The 20908-nt window shown below is 42.7% G+C and overlaps 1 protein-coding gene across 1 annotated transcript in view; it reads right to left on the bottom strand.

Moving 5' to 3' along the window:
- The window catches only part of TRHDE (thyrotropin releasing hormone degrading enzyme), a 391977-nt gene that overhangs the window by 174077 nt on the left and 196992 nt on the right, over positions 1–20908 (bottom strand). Inside the window, exon 4 of the mRNA XM_070755729.1 lies at positions 4255–4409. Coding sequence (XP_070611830.1) covers positions 4255–4409 — 155 coding nt within the window. The remainder of the gene's footprint in view (positions 1–4254; positions 4410–20908) is intronic.

The following is a 20908-nucleotide window of genomic DNA, read 5'->3' as shown; positions in this document are numbered from 1 at the left end:
GTTCAGCTATAGCAGAAGAGAGGGTTTTTAGGAAGTATGCACATAGGCCCTCTGGTCCAACTGATAGAGCGGGTTTAAGGTCACGTAATGCTTTTTCAACTCGGTCTTCACTGAAGTCTATTTGGGTTAGGTCATTGAGAGAGTTTGTGGTGCGAGAGATGAGTTTGGGGGATGAGCCATTGCTGTTGACAAAGACAGAGCCAAAGAATGAGTTCAGGAGGTTAGCTTTGGATGAATCATCATGGCATTCTTTGTTGTTGGGTCCTTTGAGAGGTGGGATAGGTCTAGAGTCCTTGAGTTTGTTGTTGACAAAGTTGTAGAAGGCTCGATTGGATTTGGAGCATAGGAGGTTTTCCTCTTGTATGCTGTGGTAGTTGATACATTCTGCTTTTATTTGGTTGCATATGGTTTTATAACGACTTTTGAAGTTTGCTACTTGTCCTTTTTTGTTTTTACACCAGAGAGATTTTTTTTTTAGTTTGTAATTTTCTTATTAAGATGGAGAAGTTATTTTTCTTGATTGAGGTAGATGTTAATGGTACGTAAAGTCTGATAATTATTTTCATCTTGAGCAAGAATGTGTAGAGGTCATCCGTAGAGTTGCAGTTTGCAAATAAAGTTTGCCAGTTTAATGTTGAGAGATGTGTATTGATGAGTTCATACTTCATTCAAGTTAAATTTCTGTGTTGCATTATTTGGGTGGATTTCAGTGTGGCTTAGGTTGAGACTGAAGTTTATCATGCTATGGTCACTGTTGGAGAAAGGTTGTACTTTTGCTGTTGCAGAAGATGAGATCCAGACAGTTATCTAATCTAGTATTGCCACTTACTAGTTGGTCAAGTCCCAGACTGATGACTGTGTTATATATAGTAGAGTGGATAGGTTCAGTGCTACATTCATTTAATGTCCAGTTGATCTGTGGTAGGTTGAGGTCTCCGAGGAAGTTGATGGGATGTGGGCGTTGGGTAGCCCACGTTAGTAGTTCTGATAATTTGTTTGTGTGTGCAATGTCATAGTCCGGAGCTCTGTCGCATAGTAAGAAGCGAATTGTGGTATTTAGGGAAAGATCACAGACAATAGTTTCAGGGAGTAATAGATCCTGTGCAACTTTGATATTTTTTAGGTTTAGAGATTTTTTGTAGAATATAGCTACCCTGCCTCCTCTGCGAGATTCACGATCATAACAAGAGACAAGATTGTTGTAATAATGGAGTCTGAGTAGGATGCATTGAGCCATGTTTCACAAACAATGATAATATCAAAGAATGAATATATGCAAGCTGAGGATGACAATTACATATCAATTACTTAAATTTTAATTGTGAAACAACATGAAATACTGATCTTAGCTAAATAGACTCTATCAGCCCTGATATTTTTTTCTATACATTTGGACTTAACATAACTGAAAGCATGACAGGCTACTAAAACTATGTTATACACACATACACACACACATACATACAAATGAAAGTAATCTCATGTAATAAATAAAAGATGAAGATTAAAATTAAAGACAAATCATTATTCATAAATTGCTAATAATCTTAGGAAAAATTAGCAATACATAAAATATACAATTAATCAGATGTGAGAAATATTCTACTATTAATTCTATGTAAGAATTTTCTTTTGGTTGTCTTAAAACTCTGATAATAAGCACTACTTTTTTATCTGTAATAGTTAAAACACAGCAAATTAGTGTACCTGGTGACTAAACATGAGCAATATTTCAGGCATAATTCATAGTAACAATATAAAGTATTGATCATTAACCATCACAAAGCACTAAATTTCTGGAAGCTGTTTTCTAAATTTTCAATTACAATACACTTTGCAAGAGGACATCAGTAAGAACAGTAGATCAGTAACCATTGCTCTGCATTTTCTAGCAACCTAAATATGCTTCAATATTATGAACCCCAAACCCCCAACACTTTACCCTTAGATTATCTACGGTTGACCTATTCAGATTCCTAAGAGGTCAGTAAGGGGCGAGTACAAGTGCACTAGAGTGCCTTCCGTCCCCTGTCCTATTACTCTCCTATATATCCTATATCTCTTCTTCTATTCTTTCATGATATACTCTATTCCTATATATATGTATACAGTGGTCCCCCAATCATTGCGAGGGTTCCGTTCCAGGACCCCTCGCAATGACTGGTTTTTCGCGAAGTAGCGCTGCGGAAGTAAAAACACCATCTGCGCATGCGCAGATGGTGTTTTTACTTCCGCAGCAGCAGCGAGGAGCCGAAGATTGGGGTTTCCCCACCGCCCACGCAAACTCCTCGCTGCCGCTCGCCCGCCCTTCGCCCGCCCACGCCGTTCGCTCGCGCCGCTTCCCAGCTGAGTCCTGAAGCCAATTCGCTTCAGGACTCAGCTGGGAAGCGGCGCGAGCGGGCGAAGGGCGGGCGCGCGGCGGGCGCGCGGGCAGGCAGGCGGCGGACAAGCCGTTCGCTCACGCCACTTCCCAGCTGAGTCCTGAAGCCAATTCGCTTCAGGACTCAGCTGGGAAGCGGCGCGAGCGAACGGCGTGGGAGGGTGAAGGGCGGGCGAGCGGCGGGTGCGCGGGCAGGCAGGCGGCGGACAAGCCGTTCGCTCGCGCCGCTTCCCAGCTGAGTCCTGAAGCCAATTCGCTTCAGGACTCAGCTGGGAAGCGGCGCGAGCGAACGGCGTGGGCGGGCGAAGGGCGGGCGAGCGGCGGGTGCGCGGGCAGGCAGGCGGCGGACAAGACAAGCGGCGGGCGCGGCAGCAGCGAGGAGTTTGCGTGGGCGGTGGGGAAACTCCTCGCTGATGCCCGCCGCTCGCCCTCCCGCCAGCAAGAGGGGGAAGACCCAGGGATGCCGCCCAGCAGCTGATCTGCCCGGCGCCATCTACGCATGCATGGCCATAGAAAAAAAGGGCGTGCATGCGCAGATGGTGTTTTGACTTCCGGGTTGAAAAATCGCCATATAGCCGTTTCGCAATGATCGGGATCGCAATACCCGGGGGATCACTGTATATATGTGTATATACTGTATATATATACAAAACAAATATATATATATATATATATATATATATATATATATGTGTGTGTGTGTGTGTGTGTGTATGTGTATGTGTATGTGTATGTGTATATGTATATGTATATGTATATGTGTATGTATGTATGTATATATATATATATATATATATATATATATATATTCTGTTACTATATTCTATATATTCTATATATTCTATTCCTATATATTCTATTCCTATATCTTCTTTTCTATTCTTTCTTAGATATATTTTACTATGAGTATCTACTCTATAACCTTCATCATGTATTTTACTATGTGTATATTGATATATACTCACTAAAACCCTCATTGTGTATTGGACAAAATAAATAAATAAAAAATAAAATAAAATAAAATAAAAATAAAAAACGATGCTATGATCAGTTTTATCATTTGCCTGATGCAAATCTGAGAAATTGGTAGGTTATCTTGAGATGCAAATGTGAACTCCAGTATCTGAGATCAATGTTTGGAATTTCAAGTATATGGAAACTCTCTGCAGTTATTTGAAGAGAGCTGGCAATAATTACTGTATTTTTTGAAGTACAAGACGTACCAGATTATAAAACGCATCATAGTTTTGGGGGAGGAAAATAGGGAAAAATAATCAGCCTGCCAGGTACTCATCTGGCTAGTTTTTAGTCTGGTCAGCTTCAGCATATTAGTTTGCTAGTTTTGAGCCCTCGTGCTTGCTTTTTATCTCCTGGTTGGGGATAAAAACAGTTTCTAAAACACTTCACTTTTCTCTCTCTTCAGAAAGAAACAATAAGAAAACCAGGCAAACGGACAATCGCTTCGCTAGCAAAGCACAGAAGATCACTTCACTCGTTAGTACCTCATTAGGGCTGAAAAAAAGTCGGAAGATCGCCTGCTAGCAAAGCATGGAAGCTCAGCTGATTGTTAGACAAGCAGCAATGAAAGAAGCAGGCAAAGGGAAGATCGCTTAGCTAGCAAAGCATATAAGCATTTTGTTAGGTCTAAAAAAAGCTTAATAAAAGCTACATTTGGAGTAAGAGATGCACACAAATTATCAGCCTCTTTTAGTGGGAGGTAAGCTGCATCTTACACCAAAAATTCAGTAATTAGAGATATTGGAATATCATTTTGTATCTCTGCAGCAATACAAATCCTTTAACATTAAAAATCTTGGGAAATAGTTAAAACGTATTTCATTTATAAAATAGTCATGATATTGTTCATCTCCTACCTGATGACATAGCTCATGCACAATAACCATGGTGACATCCAATAAATATGATATGGAAGAAATACTTGAATCCAGGAGTATCCTTTGCTCCACAAAAACATTTAATCCCCAGTTCTCCATTGCAGCATAAGGATGCTTAGGCACAGCTAAAAGATCTAGAAACAGAATGAAATTTACTTTAACAAGCTTGTGGGTTTTAAAACTCCCATTAATTAAAAACAAATGGACATGAAAACACAAGAATCAAAACATTAACTTTCCTGAGAAATAACACAACTTTGATTGCTTAGCATATATCATGTTCTAAGAATCAAAATATATTATATACATTTAAAATTCACTAGTGTCATTCATCATTGGAACAGATCAGAATCTCATACTTCATCAATAACTAGATTAAAAGACAATTATAGTACTTAAAATTTGACATCTGAATACAAAGAAGCAATTATTCATCTTTATCTATATCAAAAATTCAGTTTTATTATAATGACGTTTGCTAATTTGAAGAGAAGGTCTTACTGTCCAGTTGTTCCAAATCAACATGAGACTAAACACCAAAAATCTTGAACTCAAAGCTAGTGTGTTATATGTTATTTCAATAGTTTTCATTTGTTCATGAGAATCATGTCTAAAATATAAATAATGTGCCTGGCAGGCTTTATACTTAAAACATCTGCATATTTGTTTTATTTTACTTGTATTACATATACAGTGAACCCTCGATCATCGCGAGGGTTCCGTTCCAGGACCCCAAGCGATGATCGATTTTTCGCGAAGTAGCGGTGCGGAAGTAAAAACACCATCTGCACATGCGCAGATGGTGTTTTTACTTCCACCGCCCTTCGCTCGCCCACCCCGTTGCTCGCGCCTGGGGTTTCCCCGCACGCGCGCCGCCCGCCCACGCCATTGCTGGGGCCGCTTCCCAGCTGGGAAGCGAAGCTGGGGTCCCCGCGCGCGCGCCCACGCTACGAGCGGCATTTCACCTTCCCTCCCAGGCAAAAAGATGCCGGCATTCTGGGCTGATGGGGTCGGACTTCCCAGGCGGAAGGCGTGCCCCTCTCCCCGCATCTTTTTGCCTGGGAGGGAAAGTGAAATGCCGCTCGTAGCAGCTGCTAGAGCCGCCGGCATTTCACTTTCCCTCCCAGGCAAAAAGATGCCGGGGCACGCCTTCCGCCTGGGAAGTCCGGCCCCATCATCCCAGAATGCCGGCATCTTTTTGCCTGGGAGGGAAAGTGAAATGCCGGCGGCTCTAGCAGCTGCTACGAGCGGCATTTCACCTTCCCTCCCAGGCAAAAAGATGCCGGCATTCTGGGCTGATGGGGTCGGACTTCCCAGGCGGAAGGCGTGCCCCTCTCCCCGCATCTTTTTGCCTGGGAGGGAAAGTGAAATGCCGCTCGTAGCAGCTGCTAGAGCCGCCGGCATTTCACTTTCCCTCGCTGCAGTCGCGCGCCCCTCGCCTTCGCCTCACCTGACGGAGCCTTCTCCGTCCCTTTCCTGCTGCACCGGTCTGGGGCCAAGTGGGCGGGGGGCGGCCGGGACCTCGCCTGTCTCCGCCGCCCGCATCGCCCCTCCGGCGGGCCGGCCTCCCCCGCCCGCCTCTGCTGCAAGCGCACGAAAAAAAAGAGAGAAGGCTTCTACCAGAAGCCGGGGACGGCGGGCAGGGGCATGAAGGATCTCTTGCGGGGGAAAAGCCGCTAGCCAGCTTTCGGAGCTCCTCCGCCATCACCCGCTTCTGGTAGAAGCCTTCTCTCTTTTTTTTCGTGCGCTTGGCGAGGAAAGGCAGGCGGGGAGGAGGCGACGGGGCCAAAGGGGGCCGAGGGAAGCTCGGCTGCGGTCGAGAGAGAAACGGCTTGGGCTCGCCGCAAGAAAAAAAAGAGACAGGCTTTTAGTTTTGGCTGCGGGGGGAGGGAATCCCGCCGCAAGGTAAGCTTCGGGGCGGGGCGGGCGGGGCCCTTTTGTGCCAGTCGGGGAGGCGGTGGCGGCTGCAGCAGAGGCGGGCAGGGGAGGCCGGCCCGCCGGAGGGGCGATGCGGGCGGCGGAGACAGGCGAGGTCCCGGCCGCCCCCCGCCCACTTGGCCCCAGACCGGTGCAGCAGGAAAGGGACGGAGAAGGCTCACTGGCAGCCCTTGCCCATCGCCGCGCCTTCGCTTCCCCCCCTCCCCCGCTGGATCCGGCAGCGTGCTGAGGGGAATTGCCGTGGACTGGAGGCAGTGAGGCAGACCGGCTCCGAGGCAAGCGGCCGGAGCTGCGCCCTCCTTCGCCCGCCAGGTGAGGCGAAGGCGAGGGGCGCGCGGCTGCAGCGAGGAGCCGAAGATCCGGGCGGGGAAGACCCAGGGAAGGTTCCTTCGTCCGCCTAGCAGCTGATCTGCTCGGCAGCGCAGCACCAGCGAGGAGCCGAAGATCTTCGGCTCCTCGCTGCTGCTGCGCTGCCGAGCAGATCAGCTGCTAGGCGGCCGCTCGAGAGCAAGAGGGGGAGAGATAGAGAAAGAGAGAGAAGGAAAGAAAGAGATGAGAGAGGGAGGAAGAGAGTGTGAGAGAGGAAGAAGCAACATAGAGAAAGAGGGGGAAGACCCAGGGAAGCCTCTGCCCGGCGGGGAAACTCCACCATCTACGCATGCGTGGAAGGGCACGCATGCGCAGATGGTGGAGTTTACTTCCGGGTTGAAAACTAGCGAAATAGCCCTTTCGCGATCCTTGAGGACGCGAAACTCGAGGGTTCACTGTAAACACAAATCCATTATCATTATTCACTAATGGAAAGGCTAGTTGAATGTTCGTATAATCATGGAGTACATTTAATTGTTACTGGGAATTCAGATTTATTAGTACACAAGTAAGAGCAACTTAATGTATAAAATGCACACTTTGTGTATCTGTGTATGTCTCTCTGTCTCTCTCTCTCTCTCTCTGTCTCTCTCTGTGTATGTGTGTATGTGTGTGTGTGTATGTATGTATGTATAATGTATGTTTTACATAAAAATATATAACGTGAACATAATTTTCAGTCAACAAGAAATGGAAAAGCATGTTAATTTCCCCAGCATATTTTTGAATATGCTGGTTGTTTACTTGGTGCATTCTGTACTGCCAGTGTCACTGCATTCCTTTTAATATGAATATAACTCATTGTATTTCTGCTTACTTTCTTGTGCTCCCTTCCTCTCCAATGAAAATGAATGCAACATTAATACCTTTCTTGCTAATTATCCTAGCACCAAACTAAGCAGTCCAAAGGCTGGGAGAGTAGTTGGGAGACAAACAAAAGCCAAAGATGTGAAATTGATTACTCTTATTCGTTACAGACAGCAGCTGTGAGCCAGTTATTCCAATGAGGGAGGGAGCATTCTAAAGGACAGGAAAGTGGGGAAAAGGAAAATATAAGTGGGACGTGATTTCTCACTTAGCAACTGCTTTGCCAGTCTCAAACGTAGTCACCAAATAAATACTATTTTAATATTCTTGGTGTTAGTTTATAGGCACTTGAAGAGACAGAGACAGATCTTCAACTTCAAACTCTTTGTTGCAACAAACCATAACCCAGCATTATTCTTTGCTTCATCCTATATTCTTTGGCTTCATTCTTTTATTTGAGTATTCAACAGCTCTCTCCACCTGGACAGGTCATTAAACAATTATTATTAATAGTTCTCGAAGAAGGGTGGCACACATATCTAATTAATAAATTGGCTGACCTAGTCGTGCAGGTAGACAGGGCAACTCGCTCTGACCTGCGCAGTTCAGTTGAAGTAGCGGCAGCAGCTCAGTCAGTCAGGTCTGCTGCTGTTCCCTGGTTAGCCAATGGAAACTTCTGACTTTTGGTCATGGGTTGGCTGTCTCTCCTGGAATTGGTTTGCAGATGACTCTCTGCTGGACTCCCGGTTCTCGAGATGTGTTCAGCTGTTGATCGGTCGGGCTTCTGTCTGCTGTTGGTGGGATTTTGGGACTTTTATTATTTTCTGATGGGGCATTGTTTCTATTATGTTGTGTGAGTTTTATGTAACACCTGTGTAATAATGTACCTAATGAGCCTTGGAGTTCATTGATATGTCTTCGCCATAGTTAACCATATTCTTACTCTATATGATCACAGACCTGTAATAGCTATTACCTTGGCAGGGACCCAGAGAGCATTTTGGCCTAGTTATGAGCATACACCTCACCTCAAGGTTCAACTACTGTAATGCTCTCTACATGGGGCTACCTTTGAAGAGTGTTCGGAAACTTCAGATCGTGCAGAATGCAGCTGCGAGTGCAATCATGGGCTTTCCTAGTTATGCCCATGTTACATCAACACTCCGTGGTCTGCATTGGTTGCCGATCAGTTTCCGGTCACAATTCAAAGTGTTCGTTATGACCTATAAAGCCCTTTATGGCATCGGACCAGAATATCTCCAGGACCGCCTTCTGCTGCACGAATCCCAGCGACCGGTTAGGTCCCGCAGAGTTGGCCTTCTCCAGGTCCCATCGACTAAACAATGTCATTTGGTGGTACCCAGGGGAAGAGCCTTCTCTGTGGCGGCCCTGACCCTCTGGAACCAGCTCTTCCCAGAGATCAGAATTGCCCCCACCCTCCTTTCCTTTCGTAAACTCCTTAAACTCACCTCTGCCATCAGGCATGGGGGAATTGAGACATCTCCCCCGGGCCTATACAGTTTATGCATGGTATGTTTGTGTGTATGTTTGCTTTTAATAAGGGGTTTTTAGTGATTTTTAAATTATTAGATTTGTTATACATTGTTTTATTGTTCTGAGTCGCCCCGAGTCTGCGGAGAGGGATGGAATACAAATCTAATAAATATAAATAATATAAATAACTCCTATGTTAAATGACTGGAGCTTACTGGTCAAGTTGGTGGGTCTTCCGTTGTGTAGTTTGGGTGTAGGCAATCTAGCTCTGTTCTAAGCCTGCGGCCTTTTAATAGCTCAGAAGGGCTTCAGTTTGTAGTAATGTTAGGTGTTACATGTTGGGATAGTAGAAATGTATCAATCCTAGTTTGCCAGTGCCCTGGGCCCATTCTTGAAAATACTTCCTTAGTTGATCACAGCATTCTTTCCACCTGCCCATTACTGGCAGGATGGAATGGCGTGACCAAGGCATGGCAGATTCTGTGCTTGGCTAAAAATGAGTTTGAATTAGTTGGCTGTAAGCTGGAACCCATTGTCAGATACCAAGACATCTGGTAGACTATGTATGGAAAACAGCCTTCTTAATACCTTAGTGACTGCCTCAATTGTCTTTGTGGACATGATTAGATTAGATTAGATTTATTAGATTTGTATGCCACCCCTCTCCGATACATGAGTATTATCTCTAACCATTTTGAATAAGCATCCACTATTACCATAAAGATTTGTCCATGGAAAGGCCCTCCAAAATCTATGTGCACCCTTGACTGCTGTCGGTGTCTCCTACTCATGAGCCAGGGCAGAGGGGGTTGCTGGTCTGGATTCCTGGCATTGGTTACAGGTGGCTACACTCAGCTATGTCCCTGACAATGATTGGCCACTATACATACCTTCTAGTTAGTGCTTTCGTCTTTACAATGCCAGGATGACCTATGTGCAGTACCTCTAATATTGGTTTCCTTAGTTTAGGTGGCACAATCACCTGATCCCCCACAGCAGACAATCCTTTTGTGCAGATAGCTCTTTTTGCCGAATGTGAAATGGCTGTAAGTCCATGCTGACTTAGACTTGGCCACTCCCTCCTCACCCAGCTGAGTACGTGTGCCAATGTTATATCCTTGGCAGAGTGTCTTGGCTATTTCGGTCACCATAATGGGGCTGGAATGAAACTCCTCAGTGAGGAGGATCAGTGCGATGGGGGCTGTATTCCACAATCAATGGCAGCAGGCATCGGCTCAGGTCATCAGCGTGGCCAAGGAACTTTCCAGGTCAGTGAATTGTATACCACCAGGAAATTTGTCCTTATAGTCATGCCTGATGATAAAATGTTCAGGGTGGGATGGTCTCCAACAAACAGCCCAAGAGCACTTTATGGTCAGTTATTAGTTCAAATTGTCTGCCATAAAGATATTCATGAAACTGCTTTACCAACTGCAACCAATGCCTCTTTGTCCAGCTGGTTATTGTTCATCTCGGCTGCCAACAGTGTCCTTGAATAGAAAGCAATTGGAACCTTGACCCCATTGGGAATTCGGTGGCTGAGGGCAACCCTGATACCAAAAGGAGAGGCATCGCAGGTGAGGGGACCAGAAGAGTCTCAGAATACTGCATCAGCACATTGTCAAATGTTAAAAGTTTTTTAACAGCTGCAAATGCAGTGATATCCCTTCAGCCCCAGGTCCATCTAGCCTTTTTATCTAGAAGCTACTCTACTGTAATATTCTTTGGCTTCACTCTTTTACTTGAGTATTCAACACTTGGTTTATGTAACAAAATCCTTAATTGCATGTAATTTTCCAGCCCCTCTTTTTTCCTAAACAATTCAAGAATTGTAGTTACCTGACCTAAGTAACAATCCTTGTTTTTTTCCCTTCATCAGCATAATCAAGATGGAGGACAAACAATAACAAAAATAGTGTAAATACTAACCATTTTAATGTGACAGAGCATAATAATCCTTTAAATCTTCTATTCATTTATAAATTCGACTTGGTTTTCAAATAATTTTTAAAATTATGATTTGTTTTACTGATTCAATTATATGGAGTCCGGAAGCAACCCTAGCTTGAAATGATCAAATATGTATAATTGAAAAGCCTTGTAAGACATCCATCTGCAGCAAGTATGCGCTAGATTTGAGGCTTTTCTGCACATGACTATTGTTTGAGAAACTGCTGTCAGAAATCACCTTATTTCCTAGCAGAAAATGTATTTATTTACTTGACTTAGCAAATAAATTTCTAACAAATGTATTGCTGATCTAGCTTATTTATACTCCTCAATTCCTGGTCAAAACTGAGTATTTCATGGATTATTTTTCTGTAATCCACTAAATTGTATCTTTCCCACCCTCCCATCCCCCAGGAAAATGCTTTCTTCCAAAAACTGTGTTAAAATGCAAGTTTTACATCCCTAATAGAGTTTTTAGTCATTAGCTTCTGTGCAAGCAAACAGAACTAATTGATATATATATAATAGCCATATGTAGTCCTACTTTGCTAAGTAAACAAGAGGAATTCCTGTTGTCCCATATATTTTATTGTGTGAAAGAATGCACCAGCCCATTTCCTTAGGCCAAGCTGAGTATAACTCATAATTTCATAATCTCAGGACATTTTCTTTCTCTAGATATTAGTAGGATCTTAGACCCCCACCAAATCATTTGTTACCGAAATAATTTCTTTGAACATTGGTGCATCCATTTTAGGAAACTGACTGGGAATCTACAAAATATGCTTCCTACTGTATGTCATACCGGCTACATAGATAGCCTTCAACTGCTATATTGTAGTCTAGGCCTAGTTGTGTGCACTGGCTTCATAATGTGAAAGGTGCAGAAAATTCTCAACTTCTGTTGCCTAATTTCCTTTTCTTAAGAGAAAAAGAAAGCTGGTATGGTGATTAAGGCACTAGCCTAGAAACAAGGCGACTGTGAGTTCTAGTCCCAGTTTAGGTTGAAAGCTGGCTGAGGCTTTGGGCCAGTCACTCTAAGTCCAACTCAAAAAGTAAAATGGTAAAAGTAAGTATGTTTTTTAACATTCTAAGAAGTAAAATATATTCATGCCCACCTTGAACATATTTAAAAGAAAGAGGCTGGAGATTTTTAGTCTTAGCTAACCAGTCATCTTATTCAACATTCCTACCTCTACTGCCCTTCCAAAAGTAATATATAAAATATATAAATGTGACCAACACCATCATAAAATAAACAAAGGGGAGAAAGTGGCATGCATAAATGATTGTTTAATAAGAAACCTAGAGTGATTTCAGACTAAATCTTCTTCAGAGGCTCTTATTTCCTCATATTACTATACTATATGAAGAAAAAAATCTTTATACCAATTCCAATGAAACTTGTTTGGCTTTATATTAATACATTTTTCTTCTTGTACTAAATTAGACACAGTGAGTCCAGCAAATATAGATATGTGACCTTGGATTAGTGAACAGAGAAAATGAGAAGGATCTGCTTAAGCTAAAATAAAATGTCCATGAGAGCAAAGCTATTTTATGAGTTGATACAGAGGAAAGAATAAAAATATTAAGAGTTAAATAAACTAGGCAATGTTAAAGAGGACAGTCATTTTTACAAAATTACATAGCAATTTAGTTTAAGGATTATTTTATCCTCTGCTCCAAAAAAAACTTTGACATGGAGGAAAAAATGGTGTGTGTGTGTGTGTATTGTAATATATTTTTGCTGAAAAGTAAAAAAGAAGGGAGACATGGAAAATATACATGTGTGTGTGTATGTATGGTGTGTGTGTATATATCTACACACACACAGCTTATAAGCCAAGGTGAGAGCTTTCTTGGCTTATACACAGTCCTTGTCAAACCATTGTTTTGAGGTAGTATAGGACCTCTTAGCTGAAAAGTTTCAATCATATACTAGAATTGGTTGAAGCTCATGAATTATACTTGTATATGATTCTAGTAAGTTTTGAGAAGGGTTGGCTGTGATAAAGGCTGAGCGAAGTTTTTGAAGATTATCCTCTAATAGAGCTCTTTTCACCTTTTGGTCAAGTTGTTGGGACCATTTGACTCTACATCTTGTTGGGCCTGCTGGAGAAATTGCAGGGATAAATTGTTCTGCGAAGGGCATCTGCCTGATGAGAGACTTCATGTATATACATAAAGGAAGATGATCGCTTTCCAGGTAAGGAAGGACTTCAAAATTTTTTACATAATGTAATAAGTCCATAAAGGTTAGAATATAATCAATGGTGCTGGTTTTGGACCCTGCAATAAAAGTGATCTCCCCAGGATAATCTCCAGTCCAGGTTCCTTTGGCTACATAAAGATTAAGTTTATTCGCCATCTTTGCAAGACAGAGGCCAGCAAAATTTGCTTTCTTGTCTTTGGAGAGTCATGTGAGGGGGGAGTTTGTCCTTATGGGAGCCTCCGCTGATGGATAATGATGATATTTTGTATATAATGTATAATCATCTGGTCCCAATCTAGCATTGAAATCTCCCCCCAGTAAGACTCTGGCTTTTGGATGGTCCATGTGTAGTTTACTAATATAATGTTCCAACTCCATCCATACTGCAGTGATTTTAGCTTTTCTTACCAATAGCGGAAGATAAACATTAATTATTAAAAGCAGGACTGAGTCTATCTTGAGGAGAAGGGCCATGGCCATGTGTTTTAGTGGGGCAATAAGAGTAGGCTCTGCTCTCAAATTGGTAGAAATGAAAATACCCAACCCACCCTTCAGTCTCCCTGGGCCTCTACCTGGCCTTGCTTCTAGCTTATATGAGTGATATCCATTTAACAGAAGATCATCCCTGGTACAGGTCTCTTGCACCAAAATGATATCCTTATCTTTCAAAGGATCAGGATGATTTAAATCTCTAAAACAATACCACCCAGCTACATTCCATGACATAATACTTAAGGAAGGTGTTTTTCCTTACATTGGGTCTCTTCTTTTGCAGCTTGTCAGGATATTTGATTTATACAGAGGGGATTTGTGGGGTTGTTGCAATGGATTAAGGTGTCATCACACTCAAAGTTGGCCTTCTTTAAAAGAGGGGCGGTCCCATCTAAATCCTGTATAGACTCCTGGGGAAATTGTTCAAGGTAAGAGTTTTTAACACCAGCTAACAGGGCTTGCCATTCAGATACCTCCTCACAAGATGTAGAAGATGGGGTTGTTAGATCATACACCATTTGGCTTTGAGATGATGACACTGACATGGGGCCTCTCTCACTCACTTGTAGTACTGAGGGCACTTGTAGTACTGAGGGCACCAACACTCCGCAGTCTGCATTGGTTGCCGATCAGTTTCCGGTCACAATTCAAAGTGTTGGTTATGACCTATAAAGCCCTTCATGGCACCGGGCCAGATAATCTCAGGGACCGCCTTCTGCCGCACGAATCCCAGCGACCAGTTAGGTCCCACAGAGTGGGCCTTCTCCGGGTCCCGTCAACTAAACAATGTCGGTTGGCGGGGCCCAGGGGAAGAGCCTTCTCTGTGGCGGCCCCGACCCTCTGGAACCAGCTCCCCCCAGAGATTAGAATAGCCCCCACCCTCATTGCCTTTCGTAAGCTCCTCAAAACCCACCTCTGCTGTCAGGCATGGGGGAATTAAGATAATCTTTCCCCCTAGGCTTCTACAATGTATGCATGGTATGTTTGTATGTATGAATGGTTTTATAGCAAGGGTTTTTAGCTGTTGTAGTATTGGATTTTACATTCTGTTTTTTGCCACTGTTGTTAGCCGCCCCGAGTACACGGAGAGGGGCGGCATACAAATCCAATAAATAAATAAATAAAATAAATAAATAAATAAATCATTGGGTAGTTACATAAGGATGCTAGTATCTCCTTCTCTGCTGGGTCCTCTAGTGGCCCCTGCGTGTCTTGGCTTCTGTTTTCCATAAGTTCACATTCATGCAAACTCCTCCTTATCGTATTGATGGTCTTTGACTGTAATAAAGGTCTATTTATTTATCTATATATACACACACACATATATTCCATGTCTCCCTTCTTTTCACTTATCAACAAAAATATGTCACACACACGCATACACACACTATATGGTGGGTGGGTGTGGAGTGCTGGTGGGTGTGGAGTGCTGGAGTGCTCCACAGCAACTCACCAGTATTTATAGAGGGAAGGCAGCTCAGATCACGCTTCGTTCACCCTAGAGCAAAGCCAAAAGCACCAGCCTGATGATGACGAGTGTGACCTTGTCGAAACATTGCCAGGAATCTCTGAAACTTACACGGAAAGAAACCTGAATCTGCCAAGACCTTCATACCTATACCCGTGAAAATCTACAAAAACACATATACAGTACACCAAAACAAACATAATTAATGTCAGGGTCCCCATTTTTAAAAAATGCAGAGAGATCCAGGCAAATGTAGACATCTTTTCTACATAAAGCTTGGGAAAACAGTTGCCTTACAGGGATAGATAGCATAAATGTTAATTTAATGTAAAGCATAAAAATAAAATGATATATTAAAAGAGCAAATCTTCATGCAGGAGAATAAGACTATATTCTGCAAAGATAAGTCACGCATTATCCTTCTGATGCAAAAAAAATTCAGAAGAGTTACTACCATCAGCATTAGGAAAGACCTGGCTAAGGAATATTTACAACTTGTTTCCAGTGATGGCGAATCTTTTTCTCCTCAGGTGCTGAAAGCATATGTGTGTGTGCCCTAGCGTGTGTGTGCATATGCCACTCATAATTCAATGCCCCCCATGTGACTATGTCCACCCCCTCGCTGTCTCGCCCCACACATCACGACCCCTTCGTGCCCCGTTTTGAGCCAAGCAGGTATCTTTGAAGTCTCCGGAGGCTGGAAATGGCCCATTTCCCCACTTCCTCTGGCCTGGTAGGCCCATTTTTTGCTCTCCCAGGCTCCAAAAGCTTTCTTGGGCCTGGGGAGGATAAAAATGCCTCCCCTGCCCCCCCCCCCCCGGATGTCTTGGATCCCAACTACCTAACTAAAGAACCAGTCCAGAACTCCACAGGCTTTTGATGACCTGGCACTGGGTTCTTAAGGGAAAATTGAAATTCTGTCGATACCGATATTTTCCCACTGCTTAACCATAGGAAGTCCTCTAATTTTTTTAAAGCTTTTTTATTTAAAAGATTTGGGATTCATGGTCCTCAGAAGTGAATTAATAGATGGCACAACACATACTTTGGATTGTACTCCAAACAAGATTAAAGGATGCTATGAAAATACTCCATTTGCACTACTGAATACTGCATAGTTTTGACTGAATAGTTTTGACTGACTGTCAGGTAGCATAGCTGATGAATCTAGATGGTTTCTTTAAATTCTGCTAGTTTAGTTAAAAGCTCTGTTGAAGCTCTGATTTCTGCCTACATCATCAAGGATGACTTAAGCCATCACTAAAATCATCCCAGCAATCTTATCCCATCTCAGAGCATGCTGTCATCTTTTTGATATTAAGGGAAATTTAGTGGCAAGATTAATGTCTGGACAAAATAATGAAACTTGATATGAATACAATTGAAGATCATTAAGAATCCATTTGCAAATTTATTCTGTAGCATGAAAATCAAGTAATAGATTAGTCCCCATCCACAAAAAAGGCAAAAAGACCGACCCAGGTAACTACAGACCAATCAGTCTGACCTCTATACCTGGAAAAATACTGGAGAAAATAATCAAAAAACAACTTACCCACTTCCTAGAAACAAACAAGATCATATCCAATAGCCAGCACGGATTCATCAGAAACAAATCATGCCAAACCAATCTCATATCATTTTTCAACACCATAACCAAGTCAGTTGACCAACGCAACTCAGTGGACCTCATATACTTGGACTTCAGTAAGGCTTTCGATAAAGTTGACCACAATCTCCTAATCCACAAACTAGAAAAAAATGGAGTAGATTACTACACATGTAAATGGATAAACAGTTGGCTGACCAACCGCACCCAACGAGTTGTCCTCAACGGCACCAAATCCACATGGAAAAAAGTAGACAGTGGAGTACCACAGGGCTCTGTCCTGGGTCCTGTACTCTTTAACATCTTCATCAACGACCTGGACGAGGGAATAAAAGGGAACTAATAAAATTTGCAGATGACACCAAGCTGGCGGGGGTAGCCAACACCCTTGAGGACAGGCTCAGAGTACAAGAAGACCTAGACAGACTATCACAGTGGGCCCATACCAACAAAATGAGGTTCAACACCGACAAATGCAGAGTCCTCCACCTCGGCAAAAAGAACCCTAGACATACATACAGCCTGGGAGATACCCCACTCAGCAGTAGTGACTGCGAAAGAGATCTTGGAGTCTTGGTGGACAATCAACTAAACATGAGTCAGCAATGTGCAGCAGCAGCCAAAAAAGCCAACTCAATCCTAAGCTGCATCAACAGAGGAATACGCTCCAAGACCAGGGAAGTACTAATACCACTCTACTATGCCCTGGTCAGACCCCACCTGGAGTACTGCATCCAATTCTGGTCACCTCACTACAAAAAAGACATCGAAACTCTGGAGAAGGTGCAAAAAAGAGCAACCAAAATGATTAGGGGACTCGAAACCAAGACTTACGAAGAGAGATTGAGAGAACTGGGCATGGACAGCCTAGAAAAAAGAAGGTCTAGAGGGGACATGATAGCAGTTTACAGATACTTGAGGGGTTGCCACGGTGAGGAGGGGGTCTCTTTATTCCCCTGGGCACCAGAGGGCCGGACTAGGAACAATGGTTGGAAGCTGACCAAGGAGAGATTCAACTGGAAATAAGGAAGAACTTCCTGACGGTCAGAGCGATCAACCAATGGAACTGCCTGCCAGGGGAGGTGGTGAACTCCCCAACTCTGGACACCTTCAAGAGGAGATTGGACTTCCATTTGGCTGGGGTGCTGTAGGGTTTCCTGCTCAGGAAGGGGTTGGACTCGATGACCTAACGGTCCCTTTCAACTCTATTAATAAATAAATAAATCTCTCCCCCCTCCCCATTGTTACAGTGTCAGTATAATGTCATTTTAAAGAATTGTTTCATTTGTGCATATAAAGTTGTCTGAATCTGCAGAAACTCAAAGCTATTGTTTTGATAGATAGATTGGATTAGTACACTAGTCAATTTATTATGTTTACAGTTCACATTGTATTGCTGGAGGATATGAACAAATTGTTGAGAGTCCGCAAATCATTTTCTGAACTTTTACCAATTAAAATTCTAGAATTTGCCATAACTGATCATTTGGAGTTCAGAAACTGATCCTTGAATTTTATTTGCTTCTTTTTTTGAAAAAAAGAGACATTTGAACTGCCCCCCCCTTCCAATACACAGGCTTCCCATGCTAACAGGAAAGCAGAGCTAAGGTGCTCTGCAAGGCTCGCCACAAGAAAGGAAACACACCCTTCCGCATGACCATCATTGGGGTTACTCCTCTTCAATGGAAACAACTATTCATTCATGGAGTGTGTGTGTGTGCCTTGGTTCCCAACTTGAAACTTTTATGACTTTGGATCTGAACTGGATGACAACCTTTATACAATGTTTGCACACTTGGATTTAGTTTATGCTGGTGATTTTGGATTTGGAACTCTCTCAAGACAAGCTTGTTTTCTCAAGTGCATATGATTTGCATTGTACTCTCATTTCCTTTGCCACTGTTTATTTCCTTCATAAATTTGTCAGTAAAGTTTGTAACTAACTGTCTGTGTGTTTCTGGGAGTATGGCATGAGATAAGACAAAGAGAGAAAAGGAATATGATCATTGCTCAATATTTCAAGGACAAATCCATCTGTCCAACCATTATCCTGTTAGGGCGGGGAGCTTTAATCCTCTCAGAGTGGATCTGCAACTTAGGAGACCTTCTAGATCCACAGCTGAGGCTCGAGCAACATCTCTCAGTTGTGGCTAGGTGAGCGTTCGCAAAGGTTCGTCTTGTGTGCCAATTGCAGCCCAATTTGGATAGGGAGTCTCTACTCACAGTCACTCATGCCCTCATCACCTTGAGGCTCAATTACTGCAATGCTCTCTACATGGGTCTACCTTTGAGGAGCATTCGGAGACTTCAGTTAGTCCAGAAAGCAGCCACGTGAACAGTTATTGGTGTACATCCATATCACTCCAACACTCTGTGTGCTGCACGGTCTTCCGGTTGATCTCCGATCGTAATTGAAAGGGTTATTACCTATTAAGCCCTACATGCTTAGGACCAGATTACTTATGGGACTGTCTTATTCCTCATACATCCCAATGACCAATCAGATCCACAGAGCTGGCCTCCTCCGAGTCCCTCAGGCAAACTATGTTGGCTGGTGGGACCACGGGGAAGGGCCTTCTCTGTGGTTGCTCCGGCACTCTAAAACCAGCTTCCCCTGGAGATTCGCAGCGTCGCCTCACTCCTGGCCTTCTTTAAGGCCCTAAAAACATGGCTTCACTGGCAGGCTTGGAAAAGTCGTTAAACACCAACACCCCTGTTCCATGCGTATTGATGAATGAACAATGGATTAATGTTTTATTGTGGGGTTTTTAACTTTGTATCCATTTTGCTGATGTTCACCGCCCTGAATCCGTGAGAAGGGCAGCATACAAATGTGAAGTAATGAATAAATAAAAGAAATAAATTTCAGTCATTCATTCATTTAATTTTTATTTTCAAATTCATTTCTGGATGGTTCTGAATCCATTCTTTAGAGCTGCACAATGGCTACACACTGAGAAATCTATAGAGAACTTCAAAGCAGATACCTTAAGATTCTGAACAATTATTGAACTGGGAACTTTATTATCAAATTTACATGGATAAAGAAGTGGATTGTATTGAGGAATACAAGGTTATTGACTTTGGAATGACATGATATACAATTGGGGTGGCATGGGTTTTTTTGGTATGGGAAAAATAAGATACACAGCTATTTTCAGAGATATTGTATAAGAAATGCTGAGCCAACTTGGGTGGGTGTAGCCAACTTGATGTCACTCACGTCAAGGGTTAGGCCTCAAGGGCCTCAGCAAGATACAATTTCCCTGTCTATTTATTCAAAATATACTATTTAATCCTATGTATATATGCCATATGTGTACATACATATTACACACAGACACACAAAAACATACATTATTTACCATACATATATTGTATGTGTATGCACACACACACACACACAGACACAACTCTTCTAAAACTACACATTCAACCTCACTTACTGCATTTGGAAAAACACACCCAGAATCCACTTTCTGCCACACATTTCACCATAACTTGTCCTAGTAAACTCCTTATCCTTTCTAACAATTTTCCTCTTTGTTAGAAGCACCAAAATAATCCAGACAATATAAAGTTTCCTGCTGCACTACAGGGTTGAACTAGATGACTTCTGAGATATCTTCCAGCACTAATTTTCTGTGCTGTTTCAAAGTGTCTTCTAAAGCCATATCTAGTGGCAGGATTTGTGGTGCTTCCTTCCTCTTCTCCCCCCCTCTCCCCCCTTCTCTCCCTCCCTCCCCCCTCTCTCTTCCTTCCTTCCTTCCTCTTTTTTCTCTTTCTCTTTCTTTCTCTTTTCTCTCACCTTTCCTTCCTCTTTTTCTTTTCTCTTTCTTTCTTTCTTTCTTTCTTTCCTCTCTCTCTTTTAAAAACTTCACTACAAATTAAAATGAAGCCAAATTAAACAGTTGATATTATGACAGGTTAGACCTACTGCTCACTGGTCCTGCCTTTCTGGCCACTTTTCAAAGAACGATTTCACCTATACTTCATCACTTTCTAATCAACAGTCATAGGTTATAACAAATTTACATCCCTCCTCTAACAATGATTATGTCTCAGTTTATCACACACTGTGACTATATATGAAGGTGCTCTAAATAAATCATGCTTATTATGTAGACCAGGGGTCTCCAACCTTGGCAACTTTAAGACTTGTGGACATCAACTCCCAGACTTCCTCAACCAGCTCTGCTAATGTAGACCACTGTTGCATACTTTGGCAACAGCAGCATATAAAGAATATGTACTATAACTGAATTATGCTTCCTCCTTGGAAGTAACATTT

This window comes from Erythrolamprus reginae, chromosome 6, assembly GCF_031021105.1.
Source record: "Erythrolamprus reginae isolate rEryReg1 chromosome 6, rEryReg1.hap1, whole genome shotgun sequence".
Taxonomy (NCBI): Eukaryota; Metazoa; Chordata; class Lepidosauria; order Squamata; family Dipsadidae; genus Erythrolamprus; species Erythrolamprus reginae.
This window is presented reverse-complemented; position numbering and strand designations above follow the sequence as displayed.